At 42.9% G+C, this 20,610-nt stretch overlaps 1 protein-coding gene across 5 annotated transcripts in view; it reads left to right on the forward strand.

Moving 5' to 3' along the window:
• Stau2 (staufen double-stranded RNA binding protein 2) overlaps positions 1-12,625 on the forward strand; it is a 254,960-nt gene extending 242,335 nt beyond the window's left edge. For all 5 annotated transcript variants that reach the window (XM_028769084.1, XM_028769096.1, XM_028769073.1 and 2 more), the window contains 2 exons: positions 10,321-10,409; positions 11,536-12,625. In XM_028769084.1, coding sequence (XP_028624917.1) covers positions 10,321-10,409; positions 11,536-11,629 — 183 coding nt within the window. In that variant the 3' untranslated portion in view covers positions 11,630-12,625. The remainder of the gene's footprint in view (positions 1-10,320; positions 10,410-11,535) is intronic.
• The last annotated feature ends 7,985 nt before the right edge of the window (positions 12,626-20,610 follow it).

Here is a 20,610-nt window from a genome sequence, read left to right on the forward strand (position 1 = left end):
TATCTATCTATCTATCTATCTATCTATCTATCTATCTATCTATCTATCTATCTTATCCCCAAGCAGCTCCTGTTTGGCTTTTGCTCTTTCTTGGTATCACCCTTGCCTAGCCTTTATTACTACACTGGTTAGATCACAGGGCCACTGTTCACATGCCTTACTCCTGACTTAAGAGGCATGTATGTTGGTGTGGGTTTTCCTAGTACTGAGCACAGCACTGGGTTCCCAGTAGATATTTGTTCAATGAATGGTCACACCTAGAGGTGAGTCGTGCAGACCAGGGCCTTTCCTCAAGGGAATAATGATGGATTGTGACAAGTGCTTCGAGTGACATAAACAAAGGTACGTACCTTTGTGGGCATCGGAGGAAACCTCCCCCATACTAAGACCTGGCAGCTGGTTGCCAGAAGAATGACTAGGAGCATCCTCTGGGGGAAGGCACTTGTCCTGGAAGGAACAGAGTGAGGTTGAGTACAGGGAGGAATAAGGAGAGAGGCCTATAGGTCCATAGGAAAAGGTTGGATTATAGTCTAAAAGGAAGAGGCCATTAAAGAATTGAGGTGGACAGTGTCAGAGGGAGCTCTGTCACCCTGTTCTCTTAAGGCCCCACTTCCTTCTGTACAGCATCTTAGGCATCATGGTTTCCTTCTCAGACTTGACACCAAGTTTGGTGCAGGAGAGAATCAATGTGACTTGCAGTCCCCTTTAAAGTATCCTATTTGTCTTCTGAGAATGCTGTAACCGTTAGTTTAGTTTATATACACTACCTTCTGTAGGCTCCAGACAATCTATGTCCTTGCTGGGCCTTTTTTTTTGGTTCATGGTCGGTGATGTCACCTCCTCTTACAGCTGCCCTTATCTTACCACAGCTGGGAATGGTTCTCTAATTTGAAGAGCTCATGTGACTAGATTGGGCCCACCTGCATAATTCAAGCTAAGCATATGGTTTCAAGGTTCTTAACTAATCCCACCTGCAAGGCCCTTTTCACCAGGCAAAGTTAGATCCAGGTCATGGGCAGCATGGTTCTGTTACCATCAACCTCCCAGGACTTAGGAGACTGACCAGTTGAATACTCTATAAAGACGATATAGACTTAAGACAATATCTTTCAGACTGCCAAGGAAATGTTAACGGGATTATATGACATAAATGTTTATTTTTAATATTGTTAGGTTTGAAATCAAAGGATCTTGTTCTAGGATTTCTGAACAAAGAACAATAGGAAGTCAGTGAACTTGAAAACTTAAGAGAAACATGTAAGGATGGATGGGGGGGAGGAAGAGGGAAAGATACTGTCTTAGTCAATGTTCTATTGCTGTGAAGAGACACCATTACCAAAGCAACTCTTATAAAAGAAAGTATTTAAATGGGGACTTGGTTGCAGTTTCAGAGGGTTAGTCCGTGATCACCATGGTGAGAAGCAGGCAGGTATGGTACTTGGGCAATAGCTGAGAGCTTTACAGCCTAATCTACAAGCAGCAGGAAGAGATGGAGGGAAGAAGGGAGGGAGACGGAGAGAGACAGAAGAAGAGGAGGAGAAGGAGGAGGAAGAAGAAGAGGAGGAGGAGAAGGAAGAGGAGGAGGAGAAAGAAGAGGAGGAGGAGAAGGAGGAGGAGGAGAAGGAGGAGGAGGAAGAGGAGGAGGAAGAGGAGGAAGAGGAGGAAGAGGAGGAGACAGGGATACAGAGAGAAACACAGAGAGAGTCTGGGTCTGGCCAGGGCTTTTGAAACTACAAGGCCCATCCCCAGTGACATACCAACAAGGCCATATTTCCTAATTCTTCCCAAATAATTCCACTATCTAGGAACCAAACATTCAAGTATATGAGTCTAAGGGGGCCATTCTCATTCAAGCCATCATAAACTAGGCATGTGTGTGTGTGTGTGTGTGTGTGTGTGTGTATTTCTACGACTGAAGAGAAAGCTTTTTCATTTAAATATCACTAGAATCCAGGCACTACTTAAGTAGGAATTCAACTTACAGATAATGAGTAGGTAATTTGTATAAGGACACCCAGGTGATCCACAATAGAGCTGTAATTTTAGTCTAGACATGTCATACACTATATTATTTCCTTTTTTTCATCACTACAATAATCAACTTATAGAAAATCAACCTAGAAAGTGAGAAGGTATTCTGGGTTCATAGCTTTGGATCTTTCAGTCCATATTTCATTATCCCTGATATTTGGGGCCTGTGCCAAAGCCGCAGATCAGAACAGGAACACAGATAGGCCCAAACTGCTCACCTTGTAGCCAAGAAATGAAAAGGAAGAATAGGAAGAGTTCCCACAGCCCTTGTGGCACACATGACCTGCAATGTCCTAACTACCTCCCACTAGGGAGTGGGTGAGGTGGCTCGCAGATTCCTGAGATGCCCTTTTGCAAAGCCAGCTGTGGTAGCACAAACCTTTGATATCAGCACCCTGGGAGACAGAGACAGATGGATCTCTTAGAGTTCCAGGCTAGCCTGGTCTACATTGTAGAAACATATTTCAGAATAACAGCCTACGGAAAAAAAACAAAACAAACAAAAGAGACTTTGAATTAAATAATCAAAATAATTGAACAAAGACAAAATGGGAATAATGTGGGGGAAACAAAGGAAAACATGGCCATGCAGATGCCATGGCATGAAAAGTATTCCTCAGTCAGCTCTGTGCCAAGCTCTGCTCTGCATCGTCCAGGCCACGGCTACTCAGATTCCCTATTCTGACATCCTGACCTCAAGAACATTGGTGATGGCCAAGTCTCTACTTCAGGTGCTTATCTTTAAAGTAATCCCCAAATTCAAGAATCTAAACACCTGTTTTAGGAGATGATTGAAAATCTGTGTGGCTCTGATCATCTACCCTCTAATTATTTTTTCCATAACGAGTAATTTTCACCTTAGCATGCAGACATTCCTTCTCTTCAAGGGAAAGCCATCTTCTAAAGTGTCAACTTTATGGAAGTGACCTGAGCTGATAGGTTTGTGGGAGCATGAATGAAAAGCACATGCTAGAATGGAATGGTTGGCAGGCAGGACAGCAGGCACATTAATTGAAGCTCAGTGTGGTCCTTTTTAATATAAAAGTCACATCTGAAATGGAGGAGGCCAAAGTGTGATACAGTCAGAAGCACAAATCTGTTTGGGCAATCTTTATGTTTAGTGAAGGACATTCTGGTTTGTTCTAGTTTGTTTGTTGGTTGATTTGTTCATTTGTTCCAGTTATTTAGATGAGAAGTCAGGAGAGTCTTCCTCTGAGGATGTTTTCTTTTTAAAAAGCTATCATTTCCTTCTGACAGGAGCCTGATTTAATTAACTGTGGGTTTTCTGAACAGAATCCTGCAGTTAGCTCTGCCCCCCACTCATGAGAGCTCACCAGGAGCAGGCACTTTGGGAGAAAAGACAAAGCAAAACAAACCTAGAAGGCTTACTTGACTATGAAGGCCACATTTGGGTATGTGGTTACTGCTGACTTTGATAGGAGTAGCCTGTTTCTGGGAACTGGGATGGGAGCTGGTGGGAAAATAGGACAGAAGCAAAGGAAATAAAAAGCATCCATTGGGCATTTTGCTCAAAGCTGCACAAGCAACTGCTGTGCAGAGGGATGAGTTAAAATCTACATTTCTCTCATAAAGACCATTGTTGTCTCTCAGAAAGTGATCTAACCATGCTACCTTATTGCATGCTTATCCCTGGAGAAGGAAGTAGGGAGTGCTGGTGTCAACAACATTTGTTAATTGACAAGAGGAGAGTTAAAGATAGCAAAAGAGACTGGAGAGATGGATCTTCCTTCTGGTTTGTGCACACGCTTGTACATGCACACACACACACACACACACACCACATGAGTCCAGCGAGTAGGCATGGAAAATAATCTCATTGGCATCATGTTTCTGGCATTGCTATAGCGACACCCAAAACAAGGCATACATGAAATGGTAGTGATGTCTATTCTAGGGCTGTGGGGCTTTTCTCACAAAACAGTTGTGAAACCTTTTTGGAACAAAATTATTTCTGTGTATCTATGCAGATGCTTTCCCCTAACGGAATTACATGTGGGTTCATACACACAACACACACACAGACATGCACACACAGAGATGAGAAGAGCCTTTTCTTTCCTTTTCTTTTTCTGTTTTTGTAAGTCACATAACAGGTTCACTCACAAAAAGCTGAGGTTTGAAAGTGTAGCTGGTAGGTTGTGGTCACATCCATTAGATGCTGAGTGTGTTTGTTTTGATTTGCTAGAAAAACATTTTCTGACTTTGGAAATGAAATCATTGAGTTGTCTATTTGTTTATAGCCAAAGACTTATGGAGGGCTCTGGTCCTTATGTTAGTGTATCTTTGAAATCCCGGAATCCACAGTGAGTGGGAAGTTACCCAACTTGGGTTAGCATCATTCAGGATGTGCCTCATTAAGGACCCAGAGTCGATTCTTCCCACGACTCCCCAAGATTAGTTTACATGTATCACATAGCAAATCATTCATGCTGAGAGGGTGGGCTGCACACAGAGCGGGCAGAACATCTTGTTGTCTATTGACTCTCAGTAAGGAGACAATTTAGAACTTGCCTCTTCATCAGGCTTGATGATGAAGCCCAAATAAGGGTGGTTTTCTTTTCCCGCATTTGAAGTGTCCTCCAGTATTCTGTATCATGTTTATATTCTAAGGTTCTGAAAACAGCTACCTCCAATAAGTTAACAATAGATTCAGTTGAAATTGTTAAACCATGAGCATTTTGTTGATTTTATCATCCTCTGGACAGATTCTGGAAGTGTTTAAGCATGTTTGTGGACTGCTCAATTTTACAATTTGTTCATAAAGCCACAGCATTACCCATTATTCTCTGAAGTAATTGATCCAATGGCGAAAGCTCATTTTGCTTGTTGAGCTCAGCATGAAACTGAGGCTTGTGGAGAGCAGTGTCCTGTGAAGTCACGATCTGACTCTAGAGGCATTTTGCAGTAGAAACAGAAGCTCTCCTATCTCCTTCCATGGATTTCTATAAACTATAAATATCCTTTCCTGGAAAAGAGTGGATGGTGAATTGGGTTGGGGGTGGGGCTAGGTGGAATGGAACTGAGCTCTGGAGTTGCCAAGACAAGATGATTGGGCGTTTGAGACCAATCTGGGGCTAGATCACAAGTTTCAGTCGAGCATGGGAGAAATGGTGAGACTCTATCTCAAAAGTAAACAAGTATATAAATTAAACAAAAGTGAAGATGATAGTGGGAAAGGGAAAGCCCTGCTCTGCTCCCACAAAAAATGTCACACAAATGCAAGAAGAAGTAGCGTTGAGAGAATTCCATGAGTGTCTGTAAGAAGAGGCACCTGCCTCTGCTGCCCTAAGCAGGATCAGAGCCTGGCTGTCTGGACATCACCATCAGCCTTTGACCATTCTCCTTTGTAACCCTGACCTCTTAGTAATATAGTGTTCTACACCCCACAAGTCCAGCAAAGCCAGAAGCTGCTTTCTTTCTCTTGAAGGCAAGCATAGGTAAGAAATGAAAAGATTTGCTTGCTTGTTTTTCTGAAAAATTAGGAAAATGTCATACTTTCATAATGGTAAGAAATGGAGAATTAAGTTATCTCATTTGTTGTCCCTAGGTAACTGTAAATACCAAAATAAGGACTGTGGGCATTTGAGGTCAACTCAAACTGTGAATGATGCAGAAATGCCACGTACAGCTTTGGAAAGGAATCTAGGGACAGCAAGAGGACTGTAGGATACCCATAGGATAATACGTTGGAAATACGCATGCACTCGGCTTAGGCAAATACTGTGAGAAGCAATGGGGAGAGGAGGCCCAGAAGAGAGGTTCAAAGGATGCTGGATAATGCTGTTGAGAGGGGCAACACTGCCTGTGAGCTGAACACAAACAGTTGAAAGTTCAGTAATGTGTCTAAGAGCTTGGTTTGGGTTCAGATCACTGCACTTTCCAGCTGAATGACCTGAAGGAGTTACTGAATTCTTTGGGTTTCTGTTTGCTTCTGGGTAAGACCAGCTTTGTGGCTATGATAAGACCTGAGGTCATGCAGGTAAAAGGTCCCATCCCATGACTGCAGCCTAATGATGTTCACCAAATGGTAGCTCTTACTGTTTAGCCAGGCTAAGATAAATTGTCAACTTTGCCCTTTGTAAATCAGAAAGAAATCCTCTCATACTTATAAGCTATTGTGTTCTGGGTTATCAGTAGGCTGTGGGCTGAATGAGCTCATTGGTGAGATAAGAAATGTTACTAGGAAGCCGTGGAGCATACCTCTGGAGAATGGCAGTCACGCAAGAGCTCTGAAAGACCATTCGTGGCGTGGATCGAGAGAGCACACGAGAGAGCACACTGCCATTCCAGCCTGCAGGACATTCTTGAAGTGATGACAGGGTGCAGTAAGATCTAAATGACGTAAGGATAACATCATCGGGAAGATTTTGCAAGTGCTAAAACACTAAACCTGCTCTCCAAGTTTTCTGGCCTTCATCTCCCCTGTATCTCTCTGCTGATGAGAGAGGTAGATATCTTGGTCCTGGCCTTAGAGAAGCAGGTCATATAGTTCCTGTGTCCAGATTATACCGCGTCAAGTGTTACCAGAGCAAATAATGAAAACAGGCTATACATAGCCTGTACATGATGTTCTTCATAAGAGTTGGATAGAACACGTGGCTGGCATAGTAAGGCCTCAGGTTTATTCCCAACACTGACTAAAACAAAAGTATAAAAATTTGTATTTCTATGTTGTGCTGGTCTTGTGAGTAGAGCAGGACCAACAGGCCAGGCACTCTTAGGAGTTTCATGCAGCAAAATTATGTTGCACCTTAAATTTCCCTGGCATACAATGAATTGTCTATCATCTGTTTGTAGGGAATGATAAGAATTAGTCTTCTTGACAGTAATGTACCTGATTAACATATCTAAGCAAAGTATCTGATCATTTGTTCAAAACTCTTGCACCTACAAAGACCTCTGCATTCATCAGATCTACAAAATTGGGGTGTTTTAAAGTCGGCATGACTTTGTCTTTGGGGTATGGTAATGTGGGCCTGGTTCTCTATGCCCCTTATGCATGCAGGAGATAGAAAGAAGCTCAGAGGAATAGAACAAGCTGAGGGGAGGACACACATCCGCAAGACTGTGCTTTGCACAGTCACCCAGCACATTAGGACTCCATGGGGTCCCCAAGGTCCCCTAGTCCAATTGAAGTGACTGTCAGATTCCTGTGTAGCTCTCTCCACCCCAGAGGCAAGTAAAGAACTGTCTAAATCTGAGTCTCTTGAATGTGAGTTTAAGTTTTGAAAGCAGCCACATGTCACTCCACAAGCAATAAGGAAAGTAAATGAAGAAGACAAACCAACTCTACATAAGGTGGGGCCTTGAGGCCGCAACATCAAATGCTCATCTGCACTCTGCAGGGGAATGCAGGGCATCTGAAGAAAACCTTCCTCCCACAGCTGCTGAAGCACAACTTCATCTGGGGCAGGAGAGGTGTCTTAGATTGGGTTTTATTACTGTGAAGACACCATGACCTGTGACCACGGCAACTCTTACAAAGGAAAACATTTAGTTGGAGCTAGTTTACAGTTTCAGAGGTTCAGTGCATTGTGCAGGCAGCCATGGTGCTGGAGGACCCCAGTGTTCTACATTTGATCAGAAGGCAGCCCAGAGGAGACTGGATTCCACAATGAGTAGAGTTTGGAAAAATATATATATGTGAATATACACACATATACATATATACAACCTCAAAGCCTGCCTTCACGTGACGCATTTCTTCCAACAAGGCCACATCTTCTAATAGTGCCACTCCCTATGGGCCAAGCATTCAAACATGTGAGTCTATGGGGGCCAAACCTATTCAATCCACCACAGAAGTACATACTAAATTCTCTTAAACTTAACATAGTCTAGTTGGATGTGCAAGATGATACATACCCATAAACCCAGCATTTGGAGGTGGAAACAGAAAGAATCAAAAGTTTAGAGTAGGCTGTAGGTACATTACAGGTTAGAGGGCCAGCTTGAGCTATCTGAGACCCTATCTCAGACAAACAAATAAAAACAAAACCACAACAATAACAAAACCAACATCATCTTAGGCTTAAAATAGTCTAATAATTTATAATGTAGAATCTATTGAAATGATGCATAGTTTTATTTTTTTAAAGAAAGAAGCATGGTACAGAGGTAATAGCAGCTGAAACCATATATATACAAACAACAAAGAACATGTTGAATTTATATATTCACACACACACACCCCATAATAGTCAAAGAAAAAGGCTATCAATTTGAGTTGGAAAGGAGTTGGAAGGAGGGGACTTGGGAGGGACTGGAGAGAGAGAAGAAAGAGGGAAAGGGATGTAATTATGTTTTAATTAAAAATGTATTAAAATTTTTATAGGAAAAGATGGTAACCGGCCTACTTGCCCAGAAGAGAGATTGGCCCATATGGAAAGGCTTATAAACTTGAGGCTCCTGATATACTTTTGTTGGAATGGAAAATGCCTGTTTTGGTTGCATATTGAAACTGTGACTTATAAAACAAAAGAGACAGACTAAAAAGAGAGGAGACAAATATTTAAGCTCTTTAATATTAAATTAAAATTAAATTTCTAATGTTAAAATCTTCACAGATATTTATAGCAATTTTATTCACAATCTTCCCAAACAATCAAGATGTTCCTCCAAAGGGAAAGTAAAATAAACTGTGATATATGCATGCAGTGGAATATTATCCAGCTATAAAGAGAAGTGAACATTGAAAAGACATCAAAAAGCCTGAAACTGGCTGTAGAGTACAGTATTTGAACTTATGACATTCTGTAAAAGGTGAAGTTACTGAAGCAGGAAAAAAAAATGGAAGCTGTCAGAGATTGGGAGGGAGACAGGAATACATAGACAGGTCTCAGGAGTTTTAGAACAGTGTGTAACTTCCCAGTGTAATATCATACTGGTGAATACATGTCATGATGCATTTGTCAAAATTCAGAAAGCCAGTCACGGTGGTGCATGCTCACCTGTAATGTCAGTATTGTTAAGTATAGTTAAGAAAACCAAAAGTTTTGGCTACATCCAGAGTTTGAGACTAGCCTAGTCTACATGATCCTCTGTCTCAAAAAATAGAATGAAATAAAGAGGAATCCTGGTATGGATTTTCCAATTTGAACTTTAGTTGATACATTGATTTTGTTGATCAGTTACAGCAGACATCCCACAGCAATGGAAATGTCAGCGGTGACAGGGATGGACGGCCGGGTCGGGAATCTGTGTAGGTTACCTACTCGGTTCCTTTAAACGTAAAACTGTGCTCCACTCCACATAACCAAGTTCATTAATTTAAAATTAACCCATCCCAAATCACTTCTACATAAAGAAATTTCGAAGAACTCATGTGCCTAGTTAGCTAGTTGGGAAACGCATGAGCGAGTGCCTTTTTCAAAGGCAGCTGAGAAAACCCAGATGCCCCAAGTGTGAAGCAGCAGGCCTCGCCAAGGTTCAGACATCCCGACTGCTGACACCTATCACAGACTCAACAAAACCCTCCTAATGGGGTTTAGGAGGTGCAGTGGGGGAGGGGAAGAGGAACCAAATTCTTACTCAAAGAATTAACAATTTGGAACATGCACAAAAGTGTCAGCAAGTTATGTAGATCTTATCGGCGGTGCATTTTTGGTGCCTCCCAGCTATCCAGCCGGCTCCACCAGCCTGTCAACACCTACAGCATCCCACGCCTGCGCAGGCCTCTCTGCACCTCCAGAAGCTCTGCTGGGCCAGTGTTGCCTCCCCAGAGCCCACAGGAGCTGGGTGTTTGACTTTCCCTCTCCACTCAAGGTACCCTGCAGTCTGTGCATGATGCCTGCTCCCCATTCTGCGGCTTGGCTGGAGCCGCATTTTGAAAAGAAAACTGAAGGTAGGAAATCCAACGTCCCTGCATTTCAAGGAAGAGAATGTTTGGAGTTTCAACCACGTGAGGAGCAACTAGGCAAAGTCATCACGAAGGAGCATTTTAAGTTTCTGTATTTGCAGATGGAACTTCATGATCATGCAGAGTTATGAATAAGGAAAAGGGAAGGCTCACTGTTGAGTTCTTTTCCACATCTCTTGACACTTGTGGCTCTGGGTACAGGAGCTGGCGCGTGCTCGTGGACATGTACAGTGTCATACATACGCATCCAGCACACGTATGCCTTGCTTCACAGTAATGCAAATTTTCAAATGTGATTGCTTAAGAGCGCAGATTGCTTAAGAGTCTGTGTGTCCTGGCTTTCTTTTATAGTCACGTGTTCATTTTGTAAAATTCAGTGACTGGTTCTCCCCATTTGTTTTCCCTTTTAGGCAGCCTTAAGTGCCTTGAAACAGTTTTCTGAACAAGGGCTGGAATCAATTGATGGAGTGGCGAATGTTGAAAAGGGTTCTCTTGAAAAGTGAGTAAATGCTTGCTCCATGTTTTTACTTTTGTATCTATACAAAACATGAGACATGATAACTGTATGGTTTGAAAAAAAGACGGTAACATCTAAATCTTACAAAATTCTTCTTTCCTCTGTTAAATACAGATGAATGAAAAGCATATATGCAGTCATAATCAACTTTTCTAAAATGGGGATGTTCTAACCTGTGAGTTGGCTATTGTCTCTGTATTTTAATGCCATGGAGGGAAATCACGACAGTCTCGAGGACTGTAGACAGCTCAGAGCTGACAGGGGGCTGTCCTTACTGTATACTGCCAAGAATTCTCTCACCAACTCAGTTTTTGAGCCAAAAAAAAAAATTGCACTCACATTTTATAGTACAACTGAGAAAGAGCAGAGGGGGTTAGAAGCAGCCCCTACCCCTGTTTTTCCTGCACTTGGTTTTTTTATTTTGTTGTGTGGGACATTAGCACATTCTGCCACAGAAACAGGACTTCTAGGGACTCAGTGAACATCCAAATATAGTCATTACTCCTGAACGCCAGCTTCTAGCTTTTTTAGGAGATTTGACCCATAAGTTGCATAGAAGTTTCAGAGAAGGGACTGAGTTTTAGAGACCAATTCATACTAGCAAAGTAGAAAGTCAGTTATATTTACAGTATAGAGTCTAAACGTTTTCAAGGCAACAATAATAGCTGGTGTAATCTCAGAGCACACATAGAAGATACCATCAGATTTAAAACATAGAACCTGGGAAGGAAAAAGCAGACATGTTGATTCTGAAGTTAAATGAACATACAAAAAAACACACACACACACACACAAAACACATACAAAAACCAAAACACATTTGGCCATTTATATTAAAAGATAAGAAGAGCCTGAGAAGAAGACATTTGGTAAACAGGCATGGCGTTTCAGGTTGTCTATAGATTGGCAACCATTTATAAGCTAATTTAATCAAAACCGTTTGTTTCACATGATCTCATCAGCAGACTATCTGAGCATAAATATTGTTGTTTCACTTTAAAATGTCACTTTTGTGGTGACCTTTGAGTCCTGTGTGCCATCTGCTAATAAACATGTCTGAAGATGTGCAGCCCAGACCTCAGCTCGTGTTAATGTATTAATCTTTCAGACAAGCCAAGCATCTGCGGGAGAAAGCAGACAATAACCAGGCAAACCCGGGCTCCATCACTCAGGACTGCAAGAAATCAAAGTCGGCCATCTAGCAGCTCCCAGAACCCACGGCTGCCACTGCGTCCCGTATAAACCTGTCAGCACGCACGAGGGTGTCTGTGTTCTAGGAAATGAATGACTAATACCATTATCTGAGTCTTATGTGAAGACAACGCTATTCTAACACAGGAGATAATGTACATGGTACTGTTTATTCAACTGGGGGAAAATAAAACTTTGAGCATTTCCCTTGGAACTTGAGATCAGATCATAACTCATTTGCCCAGAGGCAACAGAAATCTGATCCCACTACTGGAGCTTAAAAATAACAATTAATGAAAAGTGTTAGAAACAAGGCTACAGTTTTAAAATGACTCATAGAAAAGTTGGGTTTGGTTCTGTCCTTGCGATTGCTTTGTTCTGGCGAGTGTGTTGTTCTATTCTCTCTTGTTTGAAATAATGCTTGACAATTCAGAAATTAACCAATGATGTGCTGTGGAATGTGATGCTTGTCTTCATATAGTCTCACAGTTTCTCTTTTTAATGCAGATAGTCGTAACCTTCATCTTGCACATACACACACACAAATTACTTTAAGGTGCATAGCACAAAGATGTATGCAAATAACTGTGTTAAATCAGGTCTGGTAACTGATTTAAATATAAATCACACTAGGAACAAGTAGTTTCCATATATTTCAGGACTTTTAAACAGACAAAATAAAACAAAACTGAGCAGTTGTGGGTTTGCGCTATAGGATGCCATCAGCCATCAATGGGGCGTCTTGCCTCTGCCCATCGCTCCGGGAGTCTACTCTGTCGTGGAAATTGTGCCCACCCTCATCTGTGTGTTGTAGCCACTCACTGTTTGCTTCGAGTGTCTATAGTAACTGCCTCTGGACTCAGGACAGTGAGTAGGATCAAAATAAATACTGTACATGGTGGGGAAGGGAAAGCCTGTTGGAGAAGTTTCTAGTCAAACACGCTCTGGACCAGCATGTTGGAATCCAGCGTGGGCAAAATGCAGTAAAGATTTGGTCCATTTCTGTATGAGTTGTTGTTCTTTTATTCCCTTCCTCCCGCCTTTTTAATGTCAGCGCTGTGAAATCTGTGGGGAAGGTCACCACCCAGCCTCACTGTCCTGCCCAGCCTCGGAATTAAAAGTGACCGTATCTGCGAAACTGCAGACTGCTTCCTGAGTGACTGGGGCCTGAGGAGGGCCTAGTCTGGCCAGCCGCTGTCACCTCATTGTTCAGGCTTTCTCTTTATTGATTTACAAACATTGTGCAATGAGAAAACACTATACGGTCTCACTGCTCGGCCCAACCTGACAATAGGAATCGAATTATGTAAGATTTCACAAGCAAAACCACTACACATCTCGATCTGGCTGACTCACACGCGACTGGAGAATAAACAAACAGCGCCATAAGGAAATAACTCCAGGGTTAATGACTCCCATGTGGGGAAGTCCAGTGGTATTGGGAGGGTTGGGTGCCCTTAGAGGAAATAAGCTTGGTTACATAAGGCTGGGTCCCAGTCAAAAGAACAACACATTTGTAGAGTTGGGATTCTCAGGGGTGTTTGTCTGGGCACGGTCCTGCTGCATAATCAAGGACACAGGGACTCCTAACTCACTCCCTTGACAGGATCCAGGTCCTTGCTTCAGCAAGGACTGGGCCACCTGAAGCTTCAGCACCTGGGTGAGGTGAAAGCCCACTTCCTGCAGGGCCGCTGAAGTCATGCACAGTAAACATCACAACCTTTTACAGCAACAGTGAGCTGGGCAGGTCTGTGGGAAGGTGGCAAGCTCAAGGGACACAAAAGTCCTCAGTTCTCGACACTCAGGTATCCAAAGCATTTAACCAGGGCTGTCTGACAAGCTGAATCATTTCTAAACCCACAGAGCAGCAGAGATGGCAGGATATTGGACATTTGCATAAATGTTGGTTCCTCATCCAAAATCCTGCACCTCTACCTTCTAGAACTGCCCAGAAAGGCACTGGAGTAGTTCCTGGAACAGTAATACTTCTGTACAGCTTCTGCTTTCTCTGTCTGTCTTTTTTTCTTTTCCTTTTATTTCCCTGTGGAATTACCAATGCAAATGATGGGTGGCCTACATCCCTGGCAAGGCCCACTGCAGTGGCTGGGCTCCACGGCCCAGTGCTATATGTCATTAGAGGGGAAACCATTAAGTAGATTTATTGAAAGAATGTTTCTTCAGCACAAGGAGATCTTTTTGATGAAAAATGGAACTCATTATTCTTTAAAGGACACAGATTGACTTATCTCCTCTATCAATTACAGTGTCTGCTTTCAGCTTGTCTCAATCAGCAGAGAGCTTTGCAGTCACTTCCGAGGGCCGAGGCCAATGTGCTTCATGAAAAAGGTTTGTTTTCACATTTTAATTGGAAATATAATAGTGCGTTCTGGAACTCTGACTATCTTTTCCACTACTACTTGCCAAAGATCAATGGTGAGACACCACCCATCAGGCCATGACAGACATTCCTCCCCTTTCCCGGGGTGACCCCTCTAAGAAGCTGTCTGGCATCCTTCTCCCCAGTACACATTCTCAGATATGATCCTCCCCCCCCAAACCCCCCGAAGTTTCACCCAATGTTGTACGCCACAGAGTGAAAGTACATATCTGGAAATGTTAACCTTGGGGCCAGGGGAGGGCTTCTTTGGTAAAATGGCTGCTGCACAGGTGTGAAAACCCAAGTTCTGATCACCAGTGCACGTGCATGCGCGCACACACACACACACACACACATACACACACACACACCACACTGGGGAGGCAGAGACAGGCAAATGAAGAAAGCTCTCAGCAGGACAGTCTAGCTAAATTGCTGAGCTCTCAGGTTCCATGAGAGACTTTTTCTCAAACAAATAAAGTGGGAAGCAATTGGAGATGACACAGCAACCTCTGGCCTCCATGTGCAAATACCCACATGAACACATCTCTCTCTCTCTCTCTCTCTCTCTCTCTCTCTCTCTCTCTCTCTCTCACACACACACACACACACACACACACACAGACACAGAGACACAGAGACACAGAGAGACAGAGAGACAGGCAGAGACAGACAAAGACAGAAACGGGGGGGGGGAGGAGAGAGGAGAGAGAGAGAGAGACTTAGTTTATTATCCATAGGCTCCCAGGATGCTTTGGTGACTTTGGCAATGTGTGCAGATCTATGTACTGGTGTGTAAATCCTGATGATGTGAGTGAGGACAGTAGGTGCCCAGAGCTTGCTCTGTATCTTTCCTTTTCCAGATTGGCCCTGAGCTCATCAGCCTCTTCCTTGAGCCTTGTGCCACCTAGGCTTGTGGCACCACACCTACATTTCTAGACATGAATCTTATCTCACATAAATGTCTTTCATTTTTCACCCATGCACATTTACTAGAATAAACACTTTTTAATCTTATCAGTGTTCAAAGGCCAGTGTCTTCTGCCTGAAACAATACTTAATCCAATAACTACTCAATATAGAAAGTTGGATACTTAACATAGTAAGCACTAGGAAAATGTTGACTGGATAAATAATGGAAACGTCTGCCTCAAGAAGATTCCTCCCTGATTGTGTGAGCAGTGACCTGGACAGAAAAGTCTGGCCTGCCTGGATACAGCCTCTTGCCGAAGAGAATAAACTTAATATGTAACCTTGTTGAAGTCATTTAACGGCTTCAGCCTTCAGCTTTCCATCTAAAATCTAGGGATAAGAAGATGCAGGAGCGTGTGGAGTTGTTGAGAATCTGCACGCGGGGCCTGAGTAGATAATCCAGGAGGTAAAGGCACCTGACACCAAGTCTAGTGACTGACGTCCAATCTTCAGAACCAGGTAGGAGAGAACTAACTCCTGATAACTGTCCTCTGATCTCTATTCATGTACTGATAGATGTATGAACACACATGTACCACAATAAACACATTAGAAAGCAATAAATAACCAAACATAAATGCACATACATATAAAAAGTAAACACAGCATTCCAGCCCACTAATGGATATTAGAGGAAGAACAACAGTTTATTGCCCTACTCTAGGGGCCTAGTTTAGACATTGAATGAACCTCCTGCATCTCATTTTCACATGCATAAAATAATGGCCCCCCACTCTACCCCCAGAATATTGTAGCTCTAAACTTCTCTTCCACAGTCACTGAGATTCTGTCTCCAATGGTTATGAAATTTTTATCAAACACTTGAAAGGATTCTTCCCACTACAGTTAGGAAAGGCAAGTAAAACCAGCAATGGGAGATTTGGTACAAAGCCAGAGGATGTTTCACAGAACCTAAGGGCAGAAATCCAGATGCCAACTGGAGCCAGGAAGTAGAAAGTTAGGTGGAAACTAGGAAGCTCACCGTCTCTCTCAGTTCCCCCTACTGTCTCCCTAAACCTGCTCCTGCTTCCTACATGGGAAAGCATGGCCAGCAACAGAATCCTAATGCAAAGACACCTAAAGAAACATCATCTTTCTCTTTTGACTTCATTCTGGAGTCTTAGGGAAGCTGCTACCTGGCTGGCCCATCCTGGACCAGAAGCTTACCCTAGTTTATATTATACCTCTATGACTACCCCCCCCCCAAGGTGGAGTAGTCATTTTCGAAGACAGAAACACTGCTTAGTGTTGCAACCCAACAGATAGCTGTCTCTTGGCTAACTGCCACACTTCCCAGGGAGGTAAGGTACTTTTTAATCATGTGCTAGTCCTTACTCTCAAAGCAGTTGACAGGGAAGCTTAAATAGCTGAATACCATTCTCCCAAGTGTCACAGACAGCTTTTAAGTTTGTCAAGGCTGTACAACTTTGCTTGGTTGTGTTAAACCTTTTCAATCTTTGGTTTCAAGGCTCTTGTGGACTGCAAAAGTATCCTGAATGAGTCATAAAACTACATAGAGCAAAAAAAGGAAAACATTCCCAGTGATCTTAAATAACCATATTTTAAATAAGCCTACTTTCCTTCGGCTAGAGCAACAACAAGGGGGTGGGGCAAGACAGTAGCAAGGTCCTCCATTTCTACACATCAGGAAATTCAAGGCGACCCCTCGGCCTTTGTTATCCTCAGAGGTTCTGATAGAAGAGAAGTTTGAGTTTATAATGGAGAAATGTAAACACAGTGGCAATCTTGTTTTTTTTTTTTTCTTGCAAACTTTGCTCAGGAGTGTTCAAAGAAGGGAAGAGACTTGGTTGCTTAGGTGAGTAGGAGACAGACAATAGATAGAATCAGAAATCTGGATTGCAAAGTAAAGTGCCAGCCTTGGAGAAGAATGAGGAAATGTGCTGCTCTGGAGGAGGGATCTGACGAGAATACATGAGTCTGTCTTCTCATCAGCTTCAGGAATGAACAGTTTAAAAAAAATCTCCCTTTTCCTCTTCAGCCTCCCCCAAACCTCCCACATAGAGTCATTTTCCAGAATGATCCTTAGCCACTGGTCAGACCTCATTCTTAAGCACAGAGCAAGCAATAACTGCCTTTATCACCTCTATGTGACTTATGAGCACCCAGCTTTGGCAAAGACCCAGACTGTATATAACCTCCAAAGAGAACCTCATTCTAAATCTCTAAGAGTAGGAAAAAGAGAGGTCGGAGGCTTCTACAATTATCCACTTAGCTCTTAGTGATTAGCTACACTACACATAGCTACAATGCTATGGATGAAACAGTGCGAAGACTCAGGCCAGTAACCACAACTGTAGTACTGAAAAGACATTCTACCCTCGATGCCTGCTTTTCTTAATGTAGTGCTTGGCTTGGCCAACTGTAACCAAGATGCTGTAGGACTCCATTTTGCATGTTTTTCCCCTGGGGGGGGGTGAGGTTTTCTCAGCATCAATCTTCCCATCACCACCACCTCCAACCTGTCCAACTGTTGACTTGTTTCTTCGCTATGTGCCACCAAAGAAGCAGTTCTGGGTGTTGATAAGAGTTGAGAGTCTGAGCCTTGTGTAGTAGCGCATGCCTATAATTGCACTTGAGAGGCAGAGCCAGGAGGATCTCTAGGAGTATGAGTTCTAGGCCAGCTTGGTCTACAAAGTGAGTTCCAGGACAGCCATGCCCTGTTATACAGAGAAACCCTGTCTTGAAAAACAAAAACAAAAAACAAAAACAAAAACAAAAAACAAAACAAAAAAGTTGGAGGGCTGGAGTACTCCTGGCACCCTCATGAGGGAGTGCAACTGTCTGTAACTTCAACTCTTTTGGCCTCGGCAGGCACCTGTACTCACATGCACAAACATAATAAAACATATACATAATAAAAAAATAAAACCAAAGAGTGGAGTTGTGAGGTTGGAGTCAGATTACCAGTGTATTCAATGGTTGGCCTTCCCACTCTGTCTCTAGATGTGTAAAGTAACCTGAACTTTCCTCAGCTATAAAATCAAGGTAGCGTGTAGTTATATAGATTAAATAAATTAATTCTGTGAGTCAATATGTCTAAAGTGTTTTGAGCTATATGTGGCCCAGAGTAAGCACTCATAAACATGACTTATGATTGACCAAAAGACATCAATGAATTAATCAATAAATATTGATCAACGACTGTGTGCTAGAAATTATAATTAGGCGCTCAGCTGAGGAAGAACAGGGATGAATAAGGCCCCTGGAAGAGGCAAGGGAAGATGGGAAGAGCTAACACAGATCTAGGAAGGTGTGCATAGTCCCCAGAGTCCTGGAACAAGCCTCTGAAATGTCAGGTCTATCTAAGCTAGACATGGTGCCATTGCCACACCTTCTTCGAAGACAATGTTGCATACCCACATAGGGTAAGTCAGGCCATCCAGGCTCATGATTTGGAGAGATAGGCAAGCAACAATAGGATTAGTATTACTTCCTGAGACTGACATGAGTGTGGGACATTCAATAAAAGGTCTCCAACTGGTAAAAGAGGCTGGAGTATCAATGCCAAGGATAGAGGGCATCGTAAGCAATGAACAGTTAGATGATGGTTGGTGATACTGGCCTTACTGAACACCCTCTAGATCAGTAGTTTCAACATGTGGGTGGAGACGCTTTGGGGGGTGTCACATACATTATGATTCACAACAGTGACAAAATTACAGTTACAAAGAAGTAATGAAATAATTAGATGGTTCGAGATCACCACAACCCGAGGCACTGTATTAAAGAGTCACAGCATTAAAAAGGTTGAGAACCACTGTTCTAGATAATTTCAGAGTCAAGAAGAGCAAAAGGCTAAGGGGAGAGACCTTGGGAAGCACCAGAGTTTAAGGAGTGGGGACTGAAGAGAGGTGCTCATGTGGGGACATGAGAAGAAATTGGAATAGTAGTAAGAGGACCCCAGGAGAGCGTGGGATGACCAAAAATGCAGTGAATGGCTGGAGCAGGCAGGAAGACAGCCCATTAGGACTAGCACCAGAGGCCGTTGACCATGGTTTTTAATGTTTACTTCCTTCCTTCTTTCCTTCCTTCCTTCCTTCCTTCCTTCCTTCCCTCCCTCCCTCCCTCCCTCCCTTCCCTCCCTCCCTCCCTCCCTCCCTCTCTCTCTTTCTCTCCTTCTTTCTTTCTTGTTAGTATACAAATTAATTGGTTATATAATGATATCACATACACATCTATTATTATATGTTACCCAGAGGGACTATCCTCATCACCCAGCCATGTTGCCGCCTTTCCCTTTGCAGGTCTCCTTCCTCTCCTTTCTGCCTTAATGAAAGTGGAAAGGGAGATTTGAGGAAGGGAGTCTGATTCTCCTTTTGAAGAACTAGCTAGCTCCTCCACCACAGTCCCAAATTCCACTGTCTTCTAAACATTAGATATACTGGTAAAGCAGACATAAAGACTGTGTAGCTATCTCTTCCAGATTGGACCTTCTTACTTGGAAGTAGCAGGGTGGCTCAGAAAGCTTAGTGAACTAACGAGAGTTTGAAGGGGCTGAGGAGATGGCTAAAGGGTCTAGTGCAAAACTAATTCTCAGAACACATGCAAAAAGCTAGAAATGGGGTACCTACATGTCTGCAACGTCAGCCATGGGAGGCATGGGCAACAGAAAGAGCCTGGAAGTTCACTGACCAGGTTCAATGAGTGATCCTATATAAATCAGTCAGTCAACTAACCAACCAACCAATTAACCAATCAATCAACCAACCAATCAACCAACCAACCAACTAATCATTGCAAAGCATTGATTGTAAAGCAAAAGAAGAAAGACATTTGACATCAATCTTGCTGCCCCACAAACATACAAATATGTATACAGAACACATAGAAACACACACAGTTTTATGGTTCAGAAAGTTCATGGCAATTGTAAAACCCACCAGGTTCATCTTTGAGGTTATTTAAACAGAAAGCAATTTCTGGGGGCAGGGGCATGAAGGCATTCTTTGTTGGAGTTGCCTGCAACTTGGACAGGAATCAGCAAGGATGGAGCTTCCATCCATGTGACGTGAGCTTTTGGTTGATGCCGATGCCTGAGAGTCACCCATACTTCCTAACTCATGATCCTGTAGGTAACAACAATAATTTAATTGATTTACCAGGTTGGAGTTGGATAAATTGTTCCTTTGGTATGGCATCATATGCCCATTATGGGGTGAATAAATGTTCCCATCGCCTTAGGAAAAGCTATGTGTCTACAACAATGTCCTGGTATTCTGGTTTACTAGACATCAAGATCATAAGAAGGAGGAGCTTTTCTAAGGCACACTGTGGCAGTGTGCGTCTAATCGTTTAGAACAATTGTATTCCTGTCGGGAATTCTTCCCCTAGCCACCCAGAGGTGGTGCCTGCTCCAGCATTAGCAGTGAGGTAGAAAGGGCTCGTGTGCACAGGAATGCAACAACTAGCAACTCTCACAGCATCTTCCCCAAGGCCTTCTGGAGATGGTAAGTGCTATTGAGCACTGGGACATGCAGCCTATGATAAGTGATATCCATGGAGGTGCCCTGAGGTGGACCTCATTTTCATCTCAACACTAAGCTATGCTTTGCTCTGGGTGGGCTCTGTCTTAATTGCCTTATGAGGATAGTTTTTGCTACAAGAGTCATAAGCAGGGGATAG

Source organism: Grammomys surdaster, unplaced genomic scaffold, assembly GCF_004785775.1.
Source record: "Grammomys surdaster isolate TR1022 unplaced genomic scaffold, NIH_TR_1.0 64, whole genome shotgun sequence".
NCBI classification, from domain to species: domain Eukaryota; kingdom Metazoa; phylum Chordata; class Mammalia; order Rodentia; family Muridae; genus Grammomys; species Grammomys surdaster.